The following is a 23,139-nucleotide window of genomic DNA, read 5'->3' on the forward strand; positions in this document are numbered from 1 at the left end:
AGGGGAAAAACGGTGGCCATTTTGTTTTTTACGTAAAAATGCACTTTCGCCGGATAAATATGCAAATTGCTAAATATTCAAAAATACACAAAACATACTTAAAAGTCTTATAGCCTTGAAATGGAAAACTATTGATAGATTCTTGAAATCTTTATTCTCTGCTTAATTTTATATGGGGAGTCCCTGGGCCCGTCGAGTTATTCTCCCTCCAAGAAAAAACACCCCTTCACAAGTTTAATTTTAAAAACGTCAACAACCCCCAGGTCACAATTGGGCAACATTTTTGTACATTGAAACACCTTCTGGGGGCTCTCAAATCTGTCTTATATAGAATATTAGGTGGTTGAAATCGTTTCTGAGCAACCCCGCCTACTTGAGTTTTTTTCTATCAAGAAGTGTGCAAGTCGCCCTGAACCTTTACGAAATAGACGCAGGAACATGCCAAATGACTAAGGTACAAACTGCATCTCCCTAGCATTTTTTGTTCCAGGGTTATTCCAGAGTGTTGCTGAACGTTTTTAATTGTCCGGGCCTATTTTTTGAATGACCCCCTTATTGTTGGTTGGAATCCTGACTGCGCCGTGTCTTGGTGTACGTTTTATACACGCACAGTGTACGTCAATTTCTAATGGGTGCCTGCTCGCGCCGTGTGCAAGTCGCCCTAAACCTTTAAAAAATGGACGTAGGAACATTCCTGGAAGAGGAGAGGAAAGCCCTTGAACATGGCAATCCTGTGGTGTTAAAGTTTTGAAGATTGAGCATGAAACTGGGATCGAAATTACCCGTTGTACATGTTGTTTTTCTCTCCGACAGCTCTGTGCACAAAACTCACATAGTGGAGGTTGTTGAAATCGTTTCTGAGCAACCCCGCAAGGCGGGACAAACTGTAACAGTATACTGTTCAGCTTCATCAAAGGTCTTAGCATCCGTCACAAAGAGGGAGCAATGATCACCAAAACTTGTCTATGGACTGATGCAGAACATGCATGGATATACCATCAGGAAATGCGTCTGAAGGCAATGTCGTGAAGCAAATCGTGAATATGTGCGCACACGAGTGCGATTTGTTTTGCAATGTCGTGAATTTTATTGCATACCATGTTGCAAACCATTAGGATGATGTCATAGTTGTGGATAATTTGTTACCGATCTAGGGAGTACTGTGGCGCTACAGCAGGCTCCCTCTGTAAAGCATGTGTATACCCAGGAACTTGGCACCAGGCCAAGGACGACCACACGCCTCGCTTGCCTCACAACAAAGACTACTGCTGCAATGACTACCGCTTATCTCACTGTTGGAAAGAAACCCCCCAGATCATTAGACATTTTATTCAAAGGTATGCAACATGGTATGCAATAAAATTCACGACATCGCAAATAATATTCGCAGACGTGTGCGCACATATTCGCGAATTGTTTCACGACATTGCATACGTGTGCGCACATATTCGCGAATTGTTTCACGACATTGCATACGTGTGCGCACATATTTGCGAATTGTTTCACGACATTGCATACTGTGCGCACATATTCGCGAATTGTTTCACGACATTGCATTCGTGTGCGCACATATTTGCGAATTGTTTCACGACATTGCATACGTATGCGCACACGTTTGCGATATGCGATGTCCCCCTTCAGGGCAACCATAGCATCGGTATATTCGTGAGATATTGGTGATAAGGAGAGCGCCGACCAAGGACGATCGAGGGGTGAGATTGAGATGAAAATATTTACTATCCAACCGCCATTTTGGACGAATTCAACGCGAAATTCAAATATTCAGTACCCAATTCGGTGACAAAATACATTACCAAAACATAAACTAGCCTTCTATGACTGAGTGTTAAAACTTTGAGCACTTTGACCGATCGAGTACACGTCATAACTGCACAAACAGTGATGACGTCATAGCTACTAAAAGTCGTCGCTGCGCACTAACCGTGCGCCAACGAAACCTCGCTATTATGGCGTGCGAACCCGAAATGGAACGAGGAAGTTGCCTATACATTATGGTTCACCCACACGAAATAACAAGAAATAGTTATATACATATCAGGACGTTCAGCATTTTTGTGGGTTTGCAACAAAGGGGATTAACAATAAAAACAAAACTTGTGGCGTTTGTACGAAAACAACGGAATCACAACAGGTTTTTATTTATGACTATTTACAAATATTTATCTTGCTATAAACTTTTAAAAAGAGAATGAACTTGTTATTCAATTTATACGCAGTTTACCAGTGTGTGCATGCAAGTCATAAATACTTCGAAACAATTTATTTGTGAAAAATAGAATTACTCATACCATCGTCAAAGAGGTGGGGAAAAAATTCGAAAGTTCAATAGGCTTAACTCTTTTGCATAATAAACAAATTGTAGTAATGATGTATACTAGATAATAAATTATTCATGATAAACAAAGTGATTTTGTATTTATTCTGCATCATTATTTGGTCGCTCCTTCGATAAAAGCAATCTGGAACAGGTGGTCAAATATTTCAACAATCGTCAAAATACTACCTCCAAGCCACAAGCCCATGGAGCCTCCAATGTCACCTAATGGTAAACCACACACAATGAAAGTAAAATTTAAAGGCAGTGGACAAATTGGTATAATTACTCAAAATAATTATTAGCATAAAACCTTTCATGATTACGAGTAATGGGGAGAGGTTGATATTATAAAACATTGTGAGAAACGGCTCCCTCTGAAGTAATTTTCCACGAATTTGATCTCGAGACCTCAGATTTAGAATTATTTGAGGTCTCGAAATCAAGCACTGAAGCACACAACTTTGTGTGAAAATGGTGGGTTTTTTTTCATAGTTATCTCGAAACTTCGACGACCGATTGAGCTCAAACTTTCACAGGTTTGTTACTTTATGCATAATGTTGAGATACACCAACTGGGAAGACTAGCCTTTGACAATTACCAATGGAGTCCAGAGTTTAAGATAAATCGTAAGTTAGGAATAGTTGAGTGAAATCGACGGCTGAAAGAAGAGTAGAACTTACACAAAAATGCAAAGAAAGTGTAGGCTTCACGTTGGGTGATTACTTCGGTTGTCATTTCTTCGAAATACAGCTGGAGCATCACACTGTTAGTCCTTGAAAATATAAAAATAAAAAATAGAAAATGTCCCTGTCCGGCTGGTAATTACTCAAAATAATGTTTACCCAAAAATTGTTGTAAAGTGTAACAAGCAATGGAGAGTTGGTGGTATAAAAATCAATGCAGCTCCCTCTGAAATGACGCAGTTTTTATAAAATGAGGTAATTCTCAATCAAATAATAGAATACTTCAGCTGAAGCCTTTAATTGGGCAGACGAAATCAACTTGTGGATCAAGTTTGTTTTCTCTCTTTCATTATTCTCTTGCAACGTCGGTGACAAAACGAGCCAAGTTTTCACAGATTTGTTATGTTATGCAATAGCCTGTTCCCACTTTCGGTAAACAGTATTGTCCAAATTCAACACTTCGTGTATCACAACTTATATATAACATAACAATCCTGTGGAAATTTAGGCTCAATCGGACATCGGAGTCGGGAGAAAATAACGGGAAAACCCACTCCTGTTCTCGCGCGTTTCGCCGTGTCATGACATTGTGTTTATAACAAATCCGTAATTTTCGCTAACGAGAATTTATATTGTTTACCGTTTTCTCAAAAAGTAAAGCATTTTATGAACTAATATTTCAAGAGAAGTCTTGAGTTTTTTTTCTGTACCGAAAGGGTCCAATGGCTTTATGCAATACTAAAAAATACTCACAGGAAATGATCTTCTTCCACCACCCAGCCCAGATCAGCCACATAGTCTAGCAGTTTTTGGTTGTAAAAATCCGATGGCATGCGGGAGTAGGAGAGGCTGGTTGTGTACGTGGTTGATTCACACGTGACAGGGCAGTCGCACTCGTCTTTAACATTAAACTCAGCTGTATAGTAGGAATCATATTTTTTTGTTCAGTGCTTTACATTTTTGTTTTCATTATTTCTTATTTTGATGATGCCCGTTATGGGCGGTATTAATAATAATAATAAAAAATAATAATAATAATACAATATATATATATATTCCCAGGTTGTATCGTTACCCGGGTATGATCCCTGGCTACGGCAGTTTGCGGTTGAATGTGTCTCAACATTATGCACAAAATAACAAACCTGTGCAATTTTGACCTCAATTGGTCGTCAAAGATGCAAGATAATTAAAAAAAAAAAAAAAAAAAAAAAAAAAAAACACTATGTCTTACGAAGTTGTGTGCTTTCAGATGCTTGATTCCGAGACCTCAAAGTCAATTTCTGAGGTATCGAAGTCAAACTCGTGGTGAAATACTTTCTCGAAGACTAAAGGGAACCGTTTCTCACAATATTTTATACTATCAACAGCTCCCCATTACTCGTTACCAAGTGAGGATTTATGCTAATAAATATTTTGAGTAATTACTAATAGTGTCCTTTAATTGTCTTAGTTGACAATAGAAGAAGACCACGTCTAGTCTGTAAGACACTGCTCTGGAACTGCAAGGGTCGTAGGATCGTATCCCACCCTAGTTACATGGCTGTGATTTTTTATCACGGGACTCAGGGAAGTACTGAGTATACAGTTCCATCGGTATATGGGTAAAAACCAAAACTAATATTCTTTATCCCCGATGCTAATGTAACATCTATTAAAGGCAGTGGACACTATTGGCAATTACTATTGTAAAACAGTTATTGGCAATCAACCTTTCTTGGTGACGATTAATGTGGAGAGGTTGATGGTATAAAACATTGTGATAAACGGCTCCATCTGAAGTACCATAGTTTTTGAGAAAGAAGTGATTTTCCACGAATTTGATTTCGAGACCTCAGATTTAGAACTTGAGATCTCGAAATCAACCATCTGAACGCACACAACTTCGTGTGACAAGGGTGTTTTCTTTCTCTCATTATTATCTCGCAAGTTCGATGACCGATTGAGCTCAAATTTCCACAGGTTTGTTATTTTATGCATATGTTAAGATACACCAAATGTGAAGGCCAGTCTTTGACAATTACCAATAGTGAAGAATCAGGTTCTTACATGCGAGAAAATGGACGCAGGAAAATATTATTGCTGGATTGCAGACTGTCATATTGTCGCTCACTGTGAAAGACAAAAAAAAAAAAAAAAAAAAAAAATCAATTACTTTAAGCCATTATTACACTTTCGGAACAGAACAAAAAATAAAAGTTCAAAGATTGACAAATAACTCATTTACAGGGTTTATAGAGGGCAATGGTGAAAGACTTCTCTTGAAATATTATTCCATGAAACTTTCTTTTTGAGAAAACATTTAACAAAATTATCAGTCGAGAATTATGGATCAATAGTGTAGCGGCGGTGCCGATCGACCGGTGGGGGGCACCAGCACGACTCCCCTTCGGAGCGCTGCTTGCGGCCCGTGCGAGCCGATCGGGATATCTGCTCGCTGGAGAGGGCGCTCTCTGGCTTAAGTTTCTGCTTCGTGTAATTTCATGACTTGTTGTGTGTGAATAAACCTCCAAAGAAACGGACAGAAAAGGCAGTTAATTGTACCTTCAATTGTGTCAATAAACTGTGTACAACGCAACCCACGGTCAACGCTACAATAGTAAACACATGTCATCATGACACGGCGAAACGTGCGGAAACAAGGGTGTTTCGATTATTTTCTCCCAACTCCGATGACCAATTGAGCCTAAATTGTCCACAGGTTTGTTATTTAGATATAAGTTGTGATACACGAAGTGTGTGCCTTTTGACAATACTGTTTATCGAAAGTGTCCAATTACTTAAGCGCCCGTTGCAAAAGTTACTTTAGCAATGTACATTGTGACAAGTAGAATAATTCACATCCGGGTACTTGTAACTTATTCAAACTCACCTTTCAAATATACCACCTATGAAGAGATTTTTTTAAAGGAGGGTGCGTTGGTTTAGCTTCCTTGTGTGACCCGGTCTGCCCGGTATGTTCGAATAGCCTGGACGGGGCTTACCCGGGAAGCCCCAAGTGCCCTGCTTGTGGAGTGGGTTACTTGGTGTGACGTGAGTTGCATGCGGTCACCGTGAGAGGGCGAGTGGGATCGTTCGTTTAGCTCTTGTCAGGGGCTCACCCGCCGAGTGAGCACCGCGGGGTAGACACCGGGAAGCTATAAACGTATGCACCCTAAGTTTCACTGCAAGTTCTAATCTCTTCGTAAACAAAGATAAAACATACTGTTGTGATAAGCAAGTACCTGTCTTAAGGCCCATTCACACGAGTGCTGCAAACGAGGGTCCCTGGTTAAGGGCACCAGCCGTGTGTCACCTTTACCGCGTGCGATTTTTTAGCGAGCATTCACACGACACACACACACACACACACAAACATACGTCCCTCGTTTGGCTAGGCTTGACTGCATGGACTAAAGTCTACAAGCAAGAGGTTTGAGTTAAAACAAAACCTTACAGTTAAAAGGAATAAAATAAATCAATTTCATTTTAAGTCACATAAAATGTAGAAATGGGGATCCCGGTCTAAGCCAACTCCAGCCTGCCATGGTGACATGGGACCGGCAGGTGGCAGAAACAAACAAGCTTACCGGATTCTGAAATCTCGTTCGCAGTCTCTCCCTCCCTCCCTCCTTATTTTTTTTCTTATTATTTAAAAAAAAAATTTTTGCAAGGCCTAAAGGCAACTTCAGGGAGGGGGATTCAAGATACAATAATTGTTTTTATCAAGGGCCATTGCCACCTTCTACTAGTGCTGAAACAAAACCGGGCCCCTTTACAATCCATACGGATGTAGGCTTGGGTATCATCCATCAGAAGAGTGGTAGAAGTAGGAAGCACTACCTCACAAAATTTACAATGCAATCATGATTAATTACGACCGGGACTCGAACCCACACTCTTCTGATCAAACAACAGAACTTGAATCCGATGCTCTTAACCGCTAGAGGCCATGACACTTCACATCAAAAGTGGTGCCCTATTGCTCATCAGAGGAAGTCAATTAAAGGAACACGTTGCCCTGGATCGTTTTTTAAACCAATTTTTTTTTATATAAGTTGCATACGGTTGGAAAGATGTTGTAAAAGTAGAATACAATGATCCAAACATATTTGCCTCGAAATTGCACGGTTTTCCTTTTACTGTGCGAACTAACACGGTCGGCCATTTATGGGAGTCCCATAAATGGCCGACCGTGTTTTTAGTCGACGAGGTAAAAGGAAAACCGTGCAATTTCAAGGCATGTTTGTGTGGATCATTGTATCTACTTTTACAACATCTTTCCAACCGTATGCATTTTTATAACAAACGGTTAAAAACGCTTTTCAAAGACCAAGGCAACGTGTTCCTTTAAAACGAACTTACCAGCCATGTATGGTTCCACGCAGCCACACGATGCCTGTATGTAGTCGATGAGACATTCACGTTGACATTTATGCATTGAATAAGGAGACGAGAAATACTTGAGATCTCTTGATCCGCACACGCCGTAAGGGGGCGGTAGATTATTCGTCTGGAGGAAGACAATCAAACCAAATAAGGTATTTATGGGTGCGTTCGTTTAGCTTCCCTGGGTCGACCACGGTGTGTGGCGGGTTTTTTTCCCAGGACAAGTGTGTGCAGATAATTAGCCACGTTCGTCCTGGTAAAAAACCCAAAGTCTCTTGCTCAAGGACACAACTACCAGCGATTTTTTTTTCTAGGATAGTATAGGCCAAAAGATTTGCATACACGTTACCATTGGCTCCATGCTCCATACTATGGTACACACACACTTCGTGGTTGTGTATAAAGGCAACCTAGCTGGATTCCAACTGATGAATAATTCAGCGTCAAGGGCGTGGCAGCTAATGGCAGCGTGTATGCTAATCTATTGGCCTTTACCATCCTGGGAAAAATAAATTTGCCAACTGTCATGACCGGAACTGGAACCTACACTCTACTCAAAGCTTGAATTGTTGGTATTATTTACCGTTCCACCACGCCGAGCCATTTTCCGGCACCGGGCACTATTGACAATTATACTCAAAATAATTGTTAGCATAAAAGTGACTTGGTATGGTAACGAGCAACGGAGAGCTGTTGATGGTATAAACGGCTTCCCCGGAAGTAACGGATAGTTTTTGAAAAAGAGGTATAAGTTCTTACTCAAATAGTACCAGACTTCAGCTGAAGCCTTTTATTATGCGCACAAAGTAATACAACCACTGTGGTTTTTTTTCTTTTATTTTCCTACAAATTCGATGACCAATATTGAGCAAAACTTTTCGCAGGTTCGTTATCTTCAGCATATGTTGAGATTCACCAAGTGACATTACAGGTCTTTTGACAATACCAAAAGTGTGGTGGTTTCAGTCTTCCGCCGTGATTAGTTTTCCGGGTGACGTAGCCGGACATTTCAGCACGTTGTTCGAACGGTTTTAGCTTTCCGGCGTGTTCAGTTTTCTGGTTGACGTAGTCAGACAAAACTACCGCCGCGAGTACCCTGGCGAGTACTGTAGTTCTCTCAGTGGCCCCAAATTGTTTCTACTACGATTCTTTTCTGTTTAGTCACATTCTCGTGCCCCATCTTTACACGTATTCATGCTCACCCTTTAAGCAGATCACACTGCTTGTGCCACTGGTTAAATACAGAACAATTTGCTTGGTCTTCACACCAAATTCTCTCACACGGTACACGCGTTGGCCGCTCGTTGAACTCGTGGACGCCGCCATGACAACTACCGGAGAGTTTAAACGGATGACTCATTACGGCACAATAATAATTGACTGATTTCGCTTGTTGCTGTGCGCAGGCATCGCATGACGTATTGTTACCGCATTATTTGGTCATTCGGAAAACTGAACACGGTGGAAAGTTGAAACCGCCACACCGGGCCTTAAAGTTCTTACCTGTCTTTTCTTAATACCAATCCTTGCCTCTGTGCCTGGTGCTATGGCCAAGCCGAATGATTCCACTAGGGGTATATCGTCCCGGTCGTGTATGGCAACAACCAAGCCAGCCGAATACTGCAATAACTTTGAGTAATAGTAGTGGTACTGCTGCACGTCAAGCAGTAGGGACAAGCCGTGACCTTTCCCTAATAAAGAAGAAGAAAAAAACGATTGGAATAAACAATTAGCAAGTGCGCACATTTAAGTCGACTACATGGCCCAATTTTATGGGTCTGCTTACCGCAAGCACATAATCGGTGCTTACGGAAGCAGGGAATTGTGTGCTTACGGCAAGCGTGTTTCACGGGTAAGCGGCGAACTTTGACTTCGGCGCGTGCGTAGTCCGTGTTACCATAGGCATTCTACGCTTACAAGGCTAGCGCATAAATTCGGCGCTTGCAGGTAAGCGGCGAATCATGATCGTAAGCGTAGAATTCGGCGGTAAGCGGAGCCATGAAATTGGGCCATGACCAGCAGCAACGTACATGCGCAGTGACGCACCTCACTCACTCGTACGACTCGTCAACCATGTATCACGTAGTCTTGGTCCCAAGACCATTGGTGTTGCGCGGTCACACACAACCAACGTTCCGATTATGCACGGCAAAAACTGTCCACGCTTGTAATGAACGAACGCTAGCGGGCGCTCTGTTTCTCTGATTTAGATCTCACCATGGTCTTGAATATTTGCAACGACGGGTCTTAACTTTTTTATTGTTTTTCGGCAAATCTCCCCCGACTTTCCGGTGGAGCCAATCAGAGGCTGTGTTGCGGTTGGCTCATGAATAATTCATCAGTGTTGTGCATGTAGTGTACAATGCATGCAGTAATTCCGTTGCATGACTTTTGCTTTACTCTGTGTGTGGGTATATACAAAGATACTATAGTATCTTTGGTAGATATGTTTTTATCGGAGTATAATAAAGTCCAGATCAGTAGGATTTGAAACTTTGACACAGGGTTGAAATACGATAAAGAAAGGTTTGTGGTACCAGCAAAAACATTTCTATGTATAATGTCCAGATCCAGACTACTGCACTGCCATGATATGCAGCTTGAAATGCGATCGTGGCGTTATGCTCCCGACGTGCCAGGGCCCACACTGATGAAGCCTGTATTGGCTAAACAATTTGCTTATAGTTAGCACAAAATAGTATTGCTTAGCAGAAACTGGTTGCCAGCCAATTTTTAATTAAATTTGAAATTTTGTAGTGCCCAAGTTAATGTAGTGCCAAGTAAATTTTTGGATAGTAAAGAAATTTTGTACAGTATTTTCTGCCAAACAGATATTAACTGGTGGGCACTGTAGTGTTATTCACAGTGAAAGTTTTTTAATCTTGGGGGAAGGAAATCTTGAGGGATTCAAAAGCGTCTTTGGGAGAACGTATTTTGAAACGTAACCGTAGCTGCATATCTTGGAACGTAAGCGTAGCTTGACTCGGGATTGAAAGCGTACTTTTTGATATTGTAGCGTAACCTAATAGTATCTTGGAGTGTATAAGCGTAGCTGAGTAGCTGCGTAGCTTGAACGTAACAGTATCTTTTGGTGGAGCGTAAGCATATCTTGGAACGTAATTCGTAGCTGCGTATCTTGGAACGTAAGCGTAACTTGACATGGGATTGAAAGCGTACCTTTTGATATTATAGCGTAACTTGAAGGAACGTAAGCAGATCTGTAAGCGCAGCTGAGTAGCTGTGTAGCTTGGAACGTTGACATCTTTTGGAACGTAAGCATATCTTGGACTGAAGCGTAGCATCTTGGAACATAAACGCAGCTGCGTATCTTTGAACGTACGCATAGCTTGACTCGGGCTTGAAAGCGTACTTTTTGATATTATAGTGTAACTTGAAGGAACGTAGACCTAAAGCGTATCTTGGAACGTAAACGTAGCTGCGGGCTTGAAAACATACCTTTTGATATTATAGTGTTACTTGAAGAACCGTAGACCTAAGCGTATCTTGGAACGTAAACGTAGCCGAGTAGCTGCGTAGCTTGGAACGTAACCATATAACATTTTTTTTGGAATGTAGTCGTACCAATATCTTTTGGAATAACTCATGAGAAATTTGGAATTTTGATTGCTTGTCCAGCGGCGACTACTGCTATTCAACTCCCAGTTATTTGAGGCGAATAGTCGGGTCATTAAATTCCACTAGTTGCCCAGTTTAATCATTACCTCAAAAATAACTCTTCATTCACAGAATTAAAAAATAATACTTTGTTTGACAAAATTATGCTTTGAGGGAATTTTGTTTTAGCATTATTTTTATTTAAACCTTTTATACAAAATTCTCATAATGTTTGTAAGCTACTCACACAATAACACTGTCAATATAACAAAATGCGATATTCCTACGTTTTGACATCATCAAAATTACCTGAAAACTCATAACAAAAAGAAATTAGGGGGCCATGAATCAAAATGGAGCATATTGGAACGTTGCGATCATAAGAAACAACGGATTCGACACCCGCAAGCTGGGAGTTCATAGCGCCTGGGATTTAACACCTCCAACCCCCACGAGACACGGCGTGGGCGGTACGTGATATTCCACAAGGCTTATTTCAGTTTCACGTTCCGATTGCTCCACGCAGCGTCCGATACACGGACTCTCTGAATGCTAATTTTACGTTCGATTTTTGACCATTATTTACGATTTCAAATCGTCACGTATTCATAATCTGAATAGGTACCTGTACTTAAAATTTCACTGTTTTCCTTTTAATAGGCCTATAATGACCACGGAATCACTCTTTGAGCAAAGATTATTAAAAATAGACCGCCGATCATATTGACCTTTGACTCGATCTAGTTTGAATAGTCATCTTCGATTCGTCACGTGATATGAATATTGCATACATTAAAAGTAATTTACATAGTCTGGCCACGCCTTCAACTTGCAAATATCCAAGACCATGGTGAGCACAGGACATGGTGAGATCTAAAGCAGAGAAACAGAGCGCCCGCTAGCGTTCGTTCCTTACAAGCGTGGACAGTTTTTGCCGTGCATAATCGGAACGTTGGTTGTGTGTGACCGCACAACACCAATGGTCTTGGAACCAAGACTATGTATCACGTGAATCAACACCCCGTCGCCTTCCACCTTTTTCGCTATAGTGCCATCTCTGCGCTTTACATGTTTAGCATGTAACAGGCTATCGGGACCACGGAGCCGGAGCGAAATGGTCACCATGAGGCTAGTCTTGAAGTCAAGACGGTAATTGTTAAGCGCGGTGTGTAGTTACAGCGCGGCGTAGCTACGGGGACGATGCACATACCCTCGATCCCAGTATGTGTGTGGGGGTCAGAGCTGCCTCGTGCTACCTACGACTGTAGCATATGTGTAACATCGCACTGTGACTGTTGCATGAAAGGAAGACAAATAGGCAGCGCCTAACGACTTGTCATCAAGTCTACCATGAGGCTCGAGGCTCGGTCCAAACGGTCGACTGGTCAAACAACGGTCAACCAGACTGGGTTCGAGGCAGTGGACACTATTGGTAATTACTCAAAATAATTATCAGCATAAAACCTCACTTGGTATAACGAGTAATGGGGAGAGGTTGATAGTGTTATACATTGTGAGAAACGGCTCCCTCTATAAGTGACGTAGTTTTTAAGAAAGAAGTAATTTTCCACGAAATTGATTTCCAGACCCCAAGTTTAGAATTTGAGGTCTCGAAATCAAGCATCTGAAAGCACACAACTTCGTGTGACAAGGGTGTTTTTTTCCCCATATTATCTCGCAACTTTGACGACCAGTCGAGCTCAAATTGTCACAGGTTTGTTATTTTATGAATATGTTGAGATACACCACGTGAGGAGACTGGTCTTTGACCGTCCAGTGTCTTTTACGCTTTCATTGTAAACACGATCGTTTTCAACACTACACAATAAACAAGTTATTTAAAAACAGTGTTATAATAATTACATATAATTATGTCATTGAGGAAGTTTTCGGATTTTTAAAAATTTGTTGCGGATAATCTATTTTGGTTGAAGTAGTTGGCACATAATTAAGAAGAAGCAGACTTTCATACATGGTAATTAATACTGTTTCAAAAATTTTGAACAAAAATCAATCAATTAACACTAACTTGTTTCCACATTATTTTAGGTAGAAAACGTAAATAAACCAGGTTGTTATATACTTGAAAAAGCAAAAGAGGGACAGTAGTAGTTTATTCTTTTTTATGGAGGCTTTTTGTTAATCAAAGGCTTATGCTTGTGTATAACAGCCTGGAGACAGACAGCGACAAGACAAAACGGACGAACAAACGTCTGCTGAGGAATAACCAAAATAGCACTTACAAAAAGACAACAAAAACGCTTTTAAAGTTTAAACTATAGGAATGAAAGTTTATGAATCATTATGACGTGATGTTTTACCTGCAACTTTGACTTTCCTCAGCTCCTCCCCGTCGAACCCTCCATTAAACGTGTGACAGACACCGAAGTCGGTGATTACTCGGGTGAACACTTGTGGAGTGATAAAAGTAAAACCATCCCACGTTCCGCTGCGGTGAAGTATATATACATAGTGAATTTATTATTGGACATTAGTTCCCATAACCGTATTAACGAAAGATCTGAACGTCAGAAAATTATGTCGCTAAAATCTCACGGGATTGGGTAAAATGCGTTATGCTTGAGTTTATGCTTGAGTATTGCGTCATGCTTGAATTTATATGTGAGCGAATGCGTCATGCTTGAGTTTTTGTGAGAGTTTATGCGTCATGCTTGAGTTTATGATTTAGAAAAATAATGCGCTATGCTTGAGCTTATAATATGCTAGTCTTGGTGCAAGACGTTTCTCGTTTCCTTTTCACGCACACCGCGGCCAATTCACCGACAGCGCGCGCGCCGACTCACCTGACTTTAGTGCACTCACCGCCTCGGAGAAGTCGCGCGCTGTCGGTGAATTGGCCGCGGTGTGCGTGAAAAGGAAACGAGAAACGTCTTGCACCAAGACTAATAATACGCTTGAGTAATATTAATAGGCTCGAGCTTATGCGTGAGTTTATGCGTTATGCTTCAGCTTATGCGTGAGTTTGTGCGTTATGCGTGCGAGCTTATGCGTGAGTTTGTGCGTTATGCGTGCGAGATTATGCGTGAGTTTGTGCGTTATGCGTGCGAGCTTATGCGTGAGTTTGTGCGTTATGCGTGCGAGCTTATGCGTGACTTTTATCAAATGTTTTGAATCATCAGGGCCCCCGAAATACTTACAATTGAAACATTTCATTTTGGTCCATAACGTGAGCCAGCGATAGATACAACTCCGTAGTGTTAATGTCACCCATGAGTATTGCGTAATGAGTATAGTTAACTTGAATCGGTGTGAAGCTAGAAATCTCGGACAACATTTGACCAAATGGATGGGAGTCCAAGTCAAGGTTTCTATGAAGAAAAAAATAGTAATAAGAATAAACTGTCTGGTGTTATCCATAAATATGGAAAAATTAGTTATTTTATCAATTCTTTTTTATTTCAAGATCTTTATACAGGAAATAAATATCGGCACATCGGGTGTTTTATCTTATAGTCCGATTCTTAAAAATTAGAATAATGAACAAAACTACTTAAACATTTACTAACAATCCACAGTAAAAAGATTTTAACAGATTTTAAAAAGAAAATCAACAAGAAAATTTAAATTAACTTACACAATTTGTCAATGCATATTATTCGGAAAGCCACCATGACGATGCATTCTGGGCCTTACCAGGTAATACTTGTTCCTTAATAATAGCAGCACTAGCCTTTAGTCAAGGCGCACGCGGCACACCGGATAGCACGCACAACCCCAAAAATGTAACGCACGAAAAAAGACTATCACCGCGAGCGGCGAAGCCGCGAAGCGTCTTTACCAATCGTTTTGGGTGTTTGTCAACGATTTTGTTGGGAGAAAATGTAACGAGTTTGCATCAACGGTTCTTGTGACAATACGTCATGCAAGTAATTGTGGCTTCTTATTGGCCAGCAACTCACCACGCTAATCCATTATGCATTACATTTTCTTTTTCGTGCGTTACATTTTTGGGGTTGTGCGTGCCATCCGGTGTGCCGCGTGCGCCTTGACTAAAGGCTATAGCAGCACCAGATAAATTAAAATATTGCTTACAAACATTACGTAATTAAAGCATAAACCTTTGTCTAAAATCTTGCTTTAACACATTCCATATTATATGTATGTGTGTATCTACTTGCCATGGAGGTAGAGTTTGTTCTTAGAGAACTGTCTTTCTACCGCGGAGTAGATTTATCGGATGTTCGGGAGACTTCTCGGTTCTAAAAAGAACTGTCATGCTTTTTAACTACTACCCGGGCGGAAGGTATAGAAAATTGGCTGGGACTACATAGTTAGCTTTATATATGATCGTAATTAAACTGCACTGCCGCGAAGTCAGTTCTTGAATTAGTAAGTCGTGCAGAGACTTCTGGTGGGTTCGACTATTAGTCCCTGGGTCAACCCGCGGTGCTCACTCGGGTGAGCTAAAACAAACGATCACTCACCGCTCTCGTAGTGACGTCATGCACCTGGGGCCAGCCCCAAGTGACCCACTCCACAAGCAGGGCACTGGGGGCTAACCCGAGTAAGCCCCTGGAATGACCCATTATATATGCATTCCAAACGCACGAGCCATTTAATAAAGGGCAGCCACTCTACCGCGGGAGAATGTTGTGATTTGGATCATATAAGAGAGATAGAAAGTGCAAGTTTTTAGCCATGTTCGCATAGGACTTAATTTTGGTAAACTAACCGAGCCAATGGATAACTTACACATTTTAAGTCCAATGCGAACAGCCCAGGAAGTTTTCCTCCCAGGTAACTTACCGAATGGGTAGTTTAACAAAGACAAAGGTGCCCAGGAAGATTGACCAGGTAAGTTTAACCGAGCCAGAAAGTCCAATGCGGACGCGACGACTCGGTTAAATCTCCCATCCGTCCGTGACCCGAAGAAGCTGACATGTTTGTCGTGGTAAAGAAAGATTTTCGTGATTTTCAAACTATTCAATGTTTCACGCAGGGGCCAGCTCGGTTAGTTTACCCAACGGTCTCCGTAAGTTTGGCCGAGTTAAATAAATCCAAGTGCGGACGGTGGGAAAGTTAACCCGTCGGAATGTAAGACCCAGCGTCATGGTTAAGTTACCCAAAATATTAGTCCAGTGAGAACAACGCTTAAATCATACCTGAAGGTATTGTAGTTACATATTGTGATCGCGGGGAAAACCAGCTCAGAGACGTACTCGATATCTACATCCACAGTCTTGTAGTTTCCAACGAAGTACACAGCTCTGTCGGTTGCCTGGTAAAAGAGTGCACCCATCCCACCGAAGATTGCCACGTACCACACGAATCTATGACGCAGGAGAAAGACGTGAGAACCATATTGTTATGGCCTAGCGGTTTAAGGTGTGCACCAGACTCAGGCTCTGGTGTTTCTGATCAGCAGAGTGTGAGTTCGGTGTTGAGATTAGTCTCTCGATTTAGGAAGAGTTACTCGTCCTAACTTAGAACTTATATTTCCTAGGACTATTGCTCAGAAATCGACCCCCTGACATTAAGTCCTGACACATGTGTTCTTAAGCAAGACACTTTACATGATTCCTCATTCAGCTGGAACGTTAAACCGTGGGTTCGAGCATGTGTAACGCTAAACAATTTAATATCAAAGTGCGCTTATCGACAAGAGAAGAGCCCCCCCCCCCCCCGTGTTCTTGGTTCGACTGACTGCAGATCGCACTTCAGCCCAATTTTTCATCTTCGTCTCGGTAAAATTATCAAGAACCAGGCCTCGTTTGGTTTAAACCACTAGTTGAAAACCTCTTCACCACACATTGATTCCCTTAATTATGCTCAGTTTAATATGGGGAGTCTTAGGTGCCAGACGAGATGTTCACCTTCCAAAATAAAAAATGAAATACCCCTAAATACACCGGTGTAATTTTCCAAACGTCTGAGCATCAATCAATCTTGAAAAATGTCCCTACATCTCTTAGCAGATAGGACCATTTATTTCAGGGCCCACGTCATAAGAAAATAGCTCAAGTTTAAAGTCAACAACCTCCAAAGGGGCACGATTTGTACAATGTATTCCTTTTCTTGGGCCCTCAAGTCTGCCATTAAAGAGCACGACGCCATGGTGTCTCCTTAGTTGATGCAGCCTTGCATACACGATGACGTCTAACTACCAGACTGCTATTTAAACTCTACGTGAAATATCACGCCACAAGGAACCCAAATTGCCATGTGACGCAATATCACTAAAATGATTCAGTTAAAGATGATTAATTATTTTTCTTCTAAATTGTCTTTATTTACTTATCAGGTTTTGCTATATTATTGTTACAATTCGGTATAGATTAATTCATTTAAGAATCTCGGTCAAATGGATTTTGTCAGCATACTTGAATTTACATTTCAATATATTTCCTATAGATTTTATTTATTTAAATAGTATCATTTTCGCTTTTCGGCTATGCATATGTTCTCTGTTTTCTTATTTACAGTGTTAACTTATTTACTGTATGTATTTAAAGTGTTATTTCTCCGTACTGTTTGTGTGTTGTCTGGAAAAAAAAAATTATATAGTACAAAATAAATATATGACAATCACATACATTGATGTCAGTAGATACCAAGTTTCCCGGAATTCGATAGAGCAAGAATGAAGGATCACATGGTTCACTCTAGTGTCTACTAAGACAATTAATATTTTGATCACACAAAGAGCATTGGAAGTGAATAATAATTGCATATCGCATTTTTGTCGCCCCATATATTAAAGCAAATTTAATACATTCTGTAAATAGTCTCGCATAGTCTCATACATTGCTCCAAATTATACGTCAGCCATTACACATTATTGTATTTCAAGGCCTAGCTTATAATTATAAAGTTGAGTAACGACGTTATGTAAAATTTTTTGTCTATTGCACATAATGACGACGCAAATTTCATTTCGGCCTAATCATGTCCGAACCTCCTAGACAATTTATTGTCACAATAATGATAATGATTGTTTAACACTTGCTTAAAAATCGATTGTTAAGCCATGGGAAGTAATGCCATGTGGACAATTATAATTACAAAGAAAAATTTCCTTTTAGAATTAATAGCCTCTTTGCATTCCGTAATTAAAGTTGTCACATTGATGTGAAACCAGTGACGCCCTTTGTGTTAATGTAACGACAAACATCATGGTGCAGTTTTAATCTCTTTCTGCCGAAACTAAGTAAAATAATGGACCCTTAGGCCTACTTGTGGTATCGAGTAATGGAGAGTTGTTTATTAAAGGCAGTGGACACTATTGGTATAAATTACTCAAAATCATTATCAGTAAAACACCTCGCTTGGTAATGAGTTATGGGGTTAAAACATTGTGAGAAACGGCTCCCTCTGAAGTGACGTAGTGTAGTTTTCGAGAAATAAGACATTTTCCACGAATTTGATTTCGAGATCTCAAGTTTAGAATTTTGAGGTATCGAAATCACGCATCTGAAAGCTCACACCTTCGTGTGATAATGTTTTTCTCCTCATGATTATCTCGCAACTCCTACAACCAATCGAGCTCAAATGTTCACAGGTTTGTTATTTTATGCATATGTCGAGACACACCGAGTGAGAAGACTGGTCTTTGACGTTTACCAATAGTGTCCATTGTCTTTAAAACGTGACTCCCTCTGATGTAGGCCCTATAGATTTTGAGAACGAGGTGATTTCTCACTCAAATACAGACTTCAGCCCCGAAGCCTTTTAAATATAAGACATCTGAGAGCACACAACAGTGGTGACTATTCTTTTACAAGTTCGATTGGCAAAATTTTGAGGAGTTGTTATTTTATGCATTATTATTTTGGGATACACCAGGTGAAAACACAAAATAGTTTACCACCAATAACACTGCCCATTGGATGCGCCTTTCGCAATAGACCTAGATTTCGAATTCGATTAGGTTGGTCTGGTGTCCAGTGATGAAACAAGTAACCAGTCTAAACTTTGACTAACAAAGAGATCATGGTTCAGGTTTTTTTTTCTGTGGAAAACACATCAGTGCGAACAATTGTACACTGTCAATTAAGATTTAATTTGCGGTTAAACACATGGAACGTTAACCGAAACCAAGCAAAGTGCACTTAACGCAAGTTTAATTGGAATTCCTGTGTATATTGATCAATAATTGTGTTGGGCCTAATTGCATACCTTCGTTATAGCAGGTCTTAAGAACAACACATTTTCCTAATTGCATACCTTCGTTATAGCAGGTCTTAAGAACAACACATTTTCCTAAATCGCCTAGAGCGTTGCAACTCTTAACTCTACACGCAAATTTTACGAAATTGCCAAATATCCTACCATCGCATCTTAAAGCCATTGGACGCTTTCGGTACAGAACAAAAAAAAAGTTCACAGATTTACAAATTACTTACCGGGTTTACAGAAGGTAATGGTGAAAGACTTCTCTTGAAATATCAATCCATGCATGGTATGGTTTACTTTTTGAGAAAACATTAACACCATATCAGTTCTCGATATCGAGAATTACGGATTTGTTTCAAACTCAGTCATGTCATGACACGGCGAAACGTGCGGAAACAAGGGTGAGTTTGTCCATTATATTCTCCCGATTCCGATAACCGATTGGACCTAATTTTCACAGGTTTGTTATTTTATATAGAGGTTGTGATACACGAGGTCTGGGCCTTTGGACAATTCTGTTTACCGAAAGTGTCCAATGGCTTTAAAGGCATATTTAAAAATGTATTCCTTAATTATTGTGCTACAGATCCTACACAACAAATTCAGATTTGCCATCAGTCAATTTTAAAGAACAATAGAACACATCCTCAATCCGAGTGTCTTCGGCATAAGATTCAAGCATGATGATTGCCTTAAAAGCATCATGCTGGTCAGGTTTAAAAGTAACATTATTTTTATCTGAATTATCAATAGCGTAACAACAGCACTTTACATCATGACGTTGGATAATGCATTTGAGGCTGAGCAAGTAATATAGAAAACAACAGTGGACCGCCAACTGATCCCTGTGGAACCCCATGATTAAGAAGAAAAGGGTGTCAGACTTGGAATCATGAACACATGCAGTTTGATTGCGGCAAGAAAATATAATATGACCCCCTACACCAAGTGAAAACAAAAAAGAGAGAGAAAGAGAGAAGGTTTATACGAATTGCTTGGCCTTGCTGCAAGAGCATACAGACTACTAATAGTCCGCTGGCACCCATAAGGATTGAAGGAGGACACGTGGAGGACCTGCAATTACCAACAGCGTCACAACACACCAAATTAAAGACACTAGACACTATTGGTAATTGTCAAAGACCAGTCTTCTCACTTGGTGTAGCTCAACATATGCATAAAATAACAAACCTGTGAAAATTTGATCTCAATCGGTTGTCGAAGTTGCGAGATATTAATGAAAGAAAAAAACACCCAGGTCACACAAAGTTATGTGCTTTCAGATGCTTGATTTCGAGACCTCAAATTCTAAACTTGAGGTCTCGAAATCAAAATCGTGGAAAATTACTTCTTTCTCGAAAACAACGTCACTTCAGAGGGAGCTGTTTCTCACAAAAGTTTATACTATCAACCTCTCCCTATTACTCGTAATCAAGAAAGGTTTTATGATAATATTTATTTTGAGTAATAACCAATATAGTGTCCACTGCCTTTAATGAATAACAAGCAGTAATTCACAAATTGTAAGCAGTGTCATGGAAATTGAACTCAAATTACAAAACAACTAATGGTCGTGAAATAATAAGCCACGAGTCCCTTTTAAAATCATATTGTACTGTTTTTCGCCGCCGAATAAACATGAGGAAAATGAGAGTATAACATACTTCTATTATGAGTAGGCTGTCTGACGACTTACAACACCTGTTCTAGTTCCCATAGATGGTGATGGTTAAAAATACATCTGGGAACTAATCCTTGTATTGATTTAGGGTTGTGACTTAAAATATTGATTTAGTGTGTATTGATTGACATTCCTTAAAGCCCAAAGCCATCATCATGGTATTCCCAGCAGCTGTGATTCCCAGAAACACGTTCCTAGACCATGTCACGGTGTCTATTGATGGGCCAAATAATATGTCCCAAAGCATTGTTAACTGTATTAATTTTTTTTACACATACAACGATGTGTGATAGGACTGTATACTCAGTACTTTGCCGAGTCCTGTGAAAAAAAATATATCACCGGCGTATTACTCGGGTGGGATTTGAACCCACGACCCTTGCAATCCTAAAGCAGCGTCTTACCAACTAGACTACCGAGGTTGCCCGGTAGCTTGGGGTAGTTCGAATCCTATGTTTATTTTTTAATCTGTTTTCACTTGTAAACTAAACAAGAGTTGGTGTGACCATGGAAGGAAGGGAAGTTTCATCCTTGGTTCTACCATAGAGAAAACCATCCATCACTAAACCCTCCCACTTTCCAACTTGGCTCAACAATCTCAAATACTAGAGAGAGTTTTGCGATAACACAGTTCAGTTGGTTCTGAAAAGAACTGGCGTTTAGAGTCGTTCTTACCACCGATTCTTTTCAGAAACAGAAACCTTACTCAAAAGCGATACCAATTTTGAGATTTGGTGGACACAATAATAACTCTGTAAGATTTGGGTAAATTTGTCTGTATGACACCCAAACTATAGTGGTCACCATTTCTCAACACAGCTAATGGTGTTACTGCAAACCTCTATATTCAGGACACTGGACTGTTGGTAATATTGTCAAAGACTATGTAATCTTCTCACTTGGTGTACCTCATCAACATATTATGCACAAAATTAACAAACATGTGAAAACTTGAACTTGGTCGTCGAAGTTGGGAGATAGTAATGAAAGAAAAACACCCTTGCCACACGAAGGTGTGTACTTTCAGATGCTTGATTTCGGGACCTCAATATCTATTTATGAGGTCTCGCAATCAAATAAAATTGTTTTAGTGGAAAATTACTACTCGAAAACTACGTTACTTCAGAGGGAACCGTTTCTCACAATGTTGTATACTACCAACAGCTCCCCATTGCTTTTTACCAAGTAAGTTCTTATGCTAACAATTGTTTTGAGTAATTCGTCGTCTTCCTATTGTGACCCTTTGTGACCCTTTGTGACCTGATAAAGATGGAGTTACCAATAGCCTTAAATTTCCAACATGCTTTAATTTTGAAACCCCTACATCTCAAATACCTTCCACACTTCACTCGTCAGGGAGACATAATTACAATATTCAGATTGTTGATTATCCCATAGAGCATGGAGGAAGACTCCATGCATAGAGCAAGGGCCATACACTGTGTGGTAATGTTTCAAAACAACACAAACAAATCTACCTTCTAAGGATACTGTCTTGACTGCTAGTAATGTATCTCAGCCCCGTAACACCTACTGCCTCCGGCACCGTCGACGTCCATGTTGAGAAGAACCGACTCACTCGACTGCGCTTTTTCTTCTCAATCTTCTTCTTATTCCCATCACCTTTTTCATCACAAACTTCCTCCCGTGCATCCCCATCTTTATCGTTTCCAATTTTCACATCGTCATAGTTGAAAGAGACGATACTAATATCGTCTTCGATGGGTCTGACTTTAACCATCGTCATATAGAGATAAGGGGAGCGCGCCCGAGGAACAAAACAACGAAGAGAGAGAAAATGTGTCAACTGAATCCGACCACCGCTGAAAATGACTCCGGTGTCCGGCTGATCCGTACGCAAACAGGAGCAGAAAGTGTGTTTGTTCGGACAACATACTACGAAAGCGTCACATAATTTTAATAGGTGCTGACCAAAACCCTTGTGACCATTACAGCTAACAATCAATGGGCAGTTGCTATGTCATCACAAAGTACATTTAAATGAGTTAGTGGCCTGTGGCAAGGAAGTGGTAGTCTAAACAAGGTTCTCTGGGCATTGTGTTAATATGTAGACGTTTGCGCTTAATTGTGCAAAGTGTATTGGAAAATGTTATGAGCTCTTTAAGGCATTGGACACTATTGGTAATTTCTCCAAAATAACTGACTTAGCATAAAAACTTTTAAAACATTGTGAGAAACGGCTCCCTCTGAACTAACGTCACTTTTGGGAAGTTATTTCCCGCTAACGGAGGCCTTTATTTATGGGCATCTAACAGCACACACATAGTGCAAAGAAGGTGTTTTTTCTTTCATTGTTCTC

At 40.3% G+C, this 23,139-nt stretch overlaps 1 protein-coding gene across 1 annotated transcript; it reads right to left on the reverse strand.

The window, feature by feature from the left end:
- Positions 1–1,874: 1,874 nt before the first annotated feature.
- Positions 1,875–22,669, reverse strand: LOC139934937 (acid-sensing ion channel 1C-like). Its single transcript, XM_071929365.1, has 10 exons — positions 22,298–22,669; positions 16,129–16,296; positions 14,164–14,334; positions 13,327–13,454; positions 8,894–9,081; positions 7,367–7,514; positions 5,072–5,134; positions 3,776–3,938; positions 3,020–3,111; positions 1,875–2,560 (listed from the first exon to the last, which is right to left on the reverse strand). The coding sequence occupies exons 1-10, from the start codon at positions 22,564–22,566 to the stop codon at positions 2,451–2,453; spliced, it is 1,500 nt and encodes a 499-aa protein (XP_071785466.1). The 5' UTR covers positions 22,567–22,669; the 3' UTR covers positions 1,875–2,450.
- Positions 22,670–23,139: the final 470 nt, after the last annotated feature.

This window comes from Asterias amurensis, chromosome 3, assembly GCF_032118995.1.
Source record: "Asterias amurensis chromosome 3, ASM3211899v1".
Taxonomy (NCBI): Eukaryota; Metazoa; Echinodermata; class Asteroidea; order Forcipulatida; family Asteriidae; genus Asterias; species Asterias amurensis.

Bases quoted from the DNA above. Each gene is read 5' to 3' on its own strand.
- LOC139934937 (XM_071929365.1), bottom strand. From the start codon at position 22,566: ATGACGATGGTTAAAGTCAGACCCATCGAAGACGATATTAGTATCGTC. The intron at 14,335-16,128 runs GTATGATTTAAG...TTTTCTTCATAG, and splicing joins TGTAACTACAATACCTTCAG to AAACCTTGACTTGGACTCCC. The intron at 3,939-5,071 runs GTAAGAACCTGA...CCTACTATACAG, and splicing joins CTGCGTCCATTTTCTCGCAT to CTGAGTTTAATGTTAAAGAC.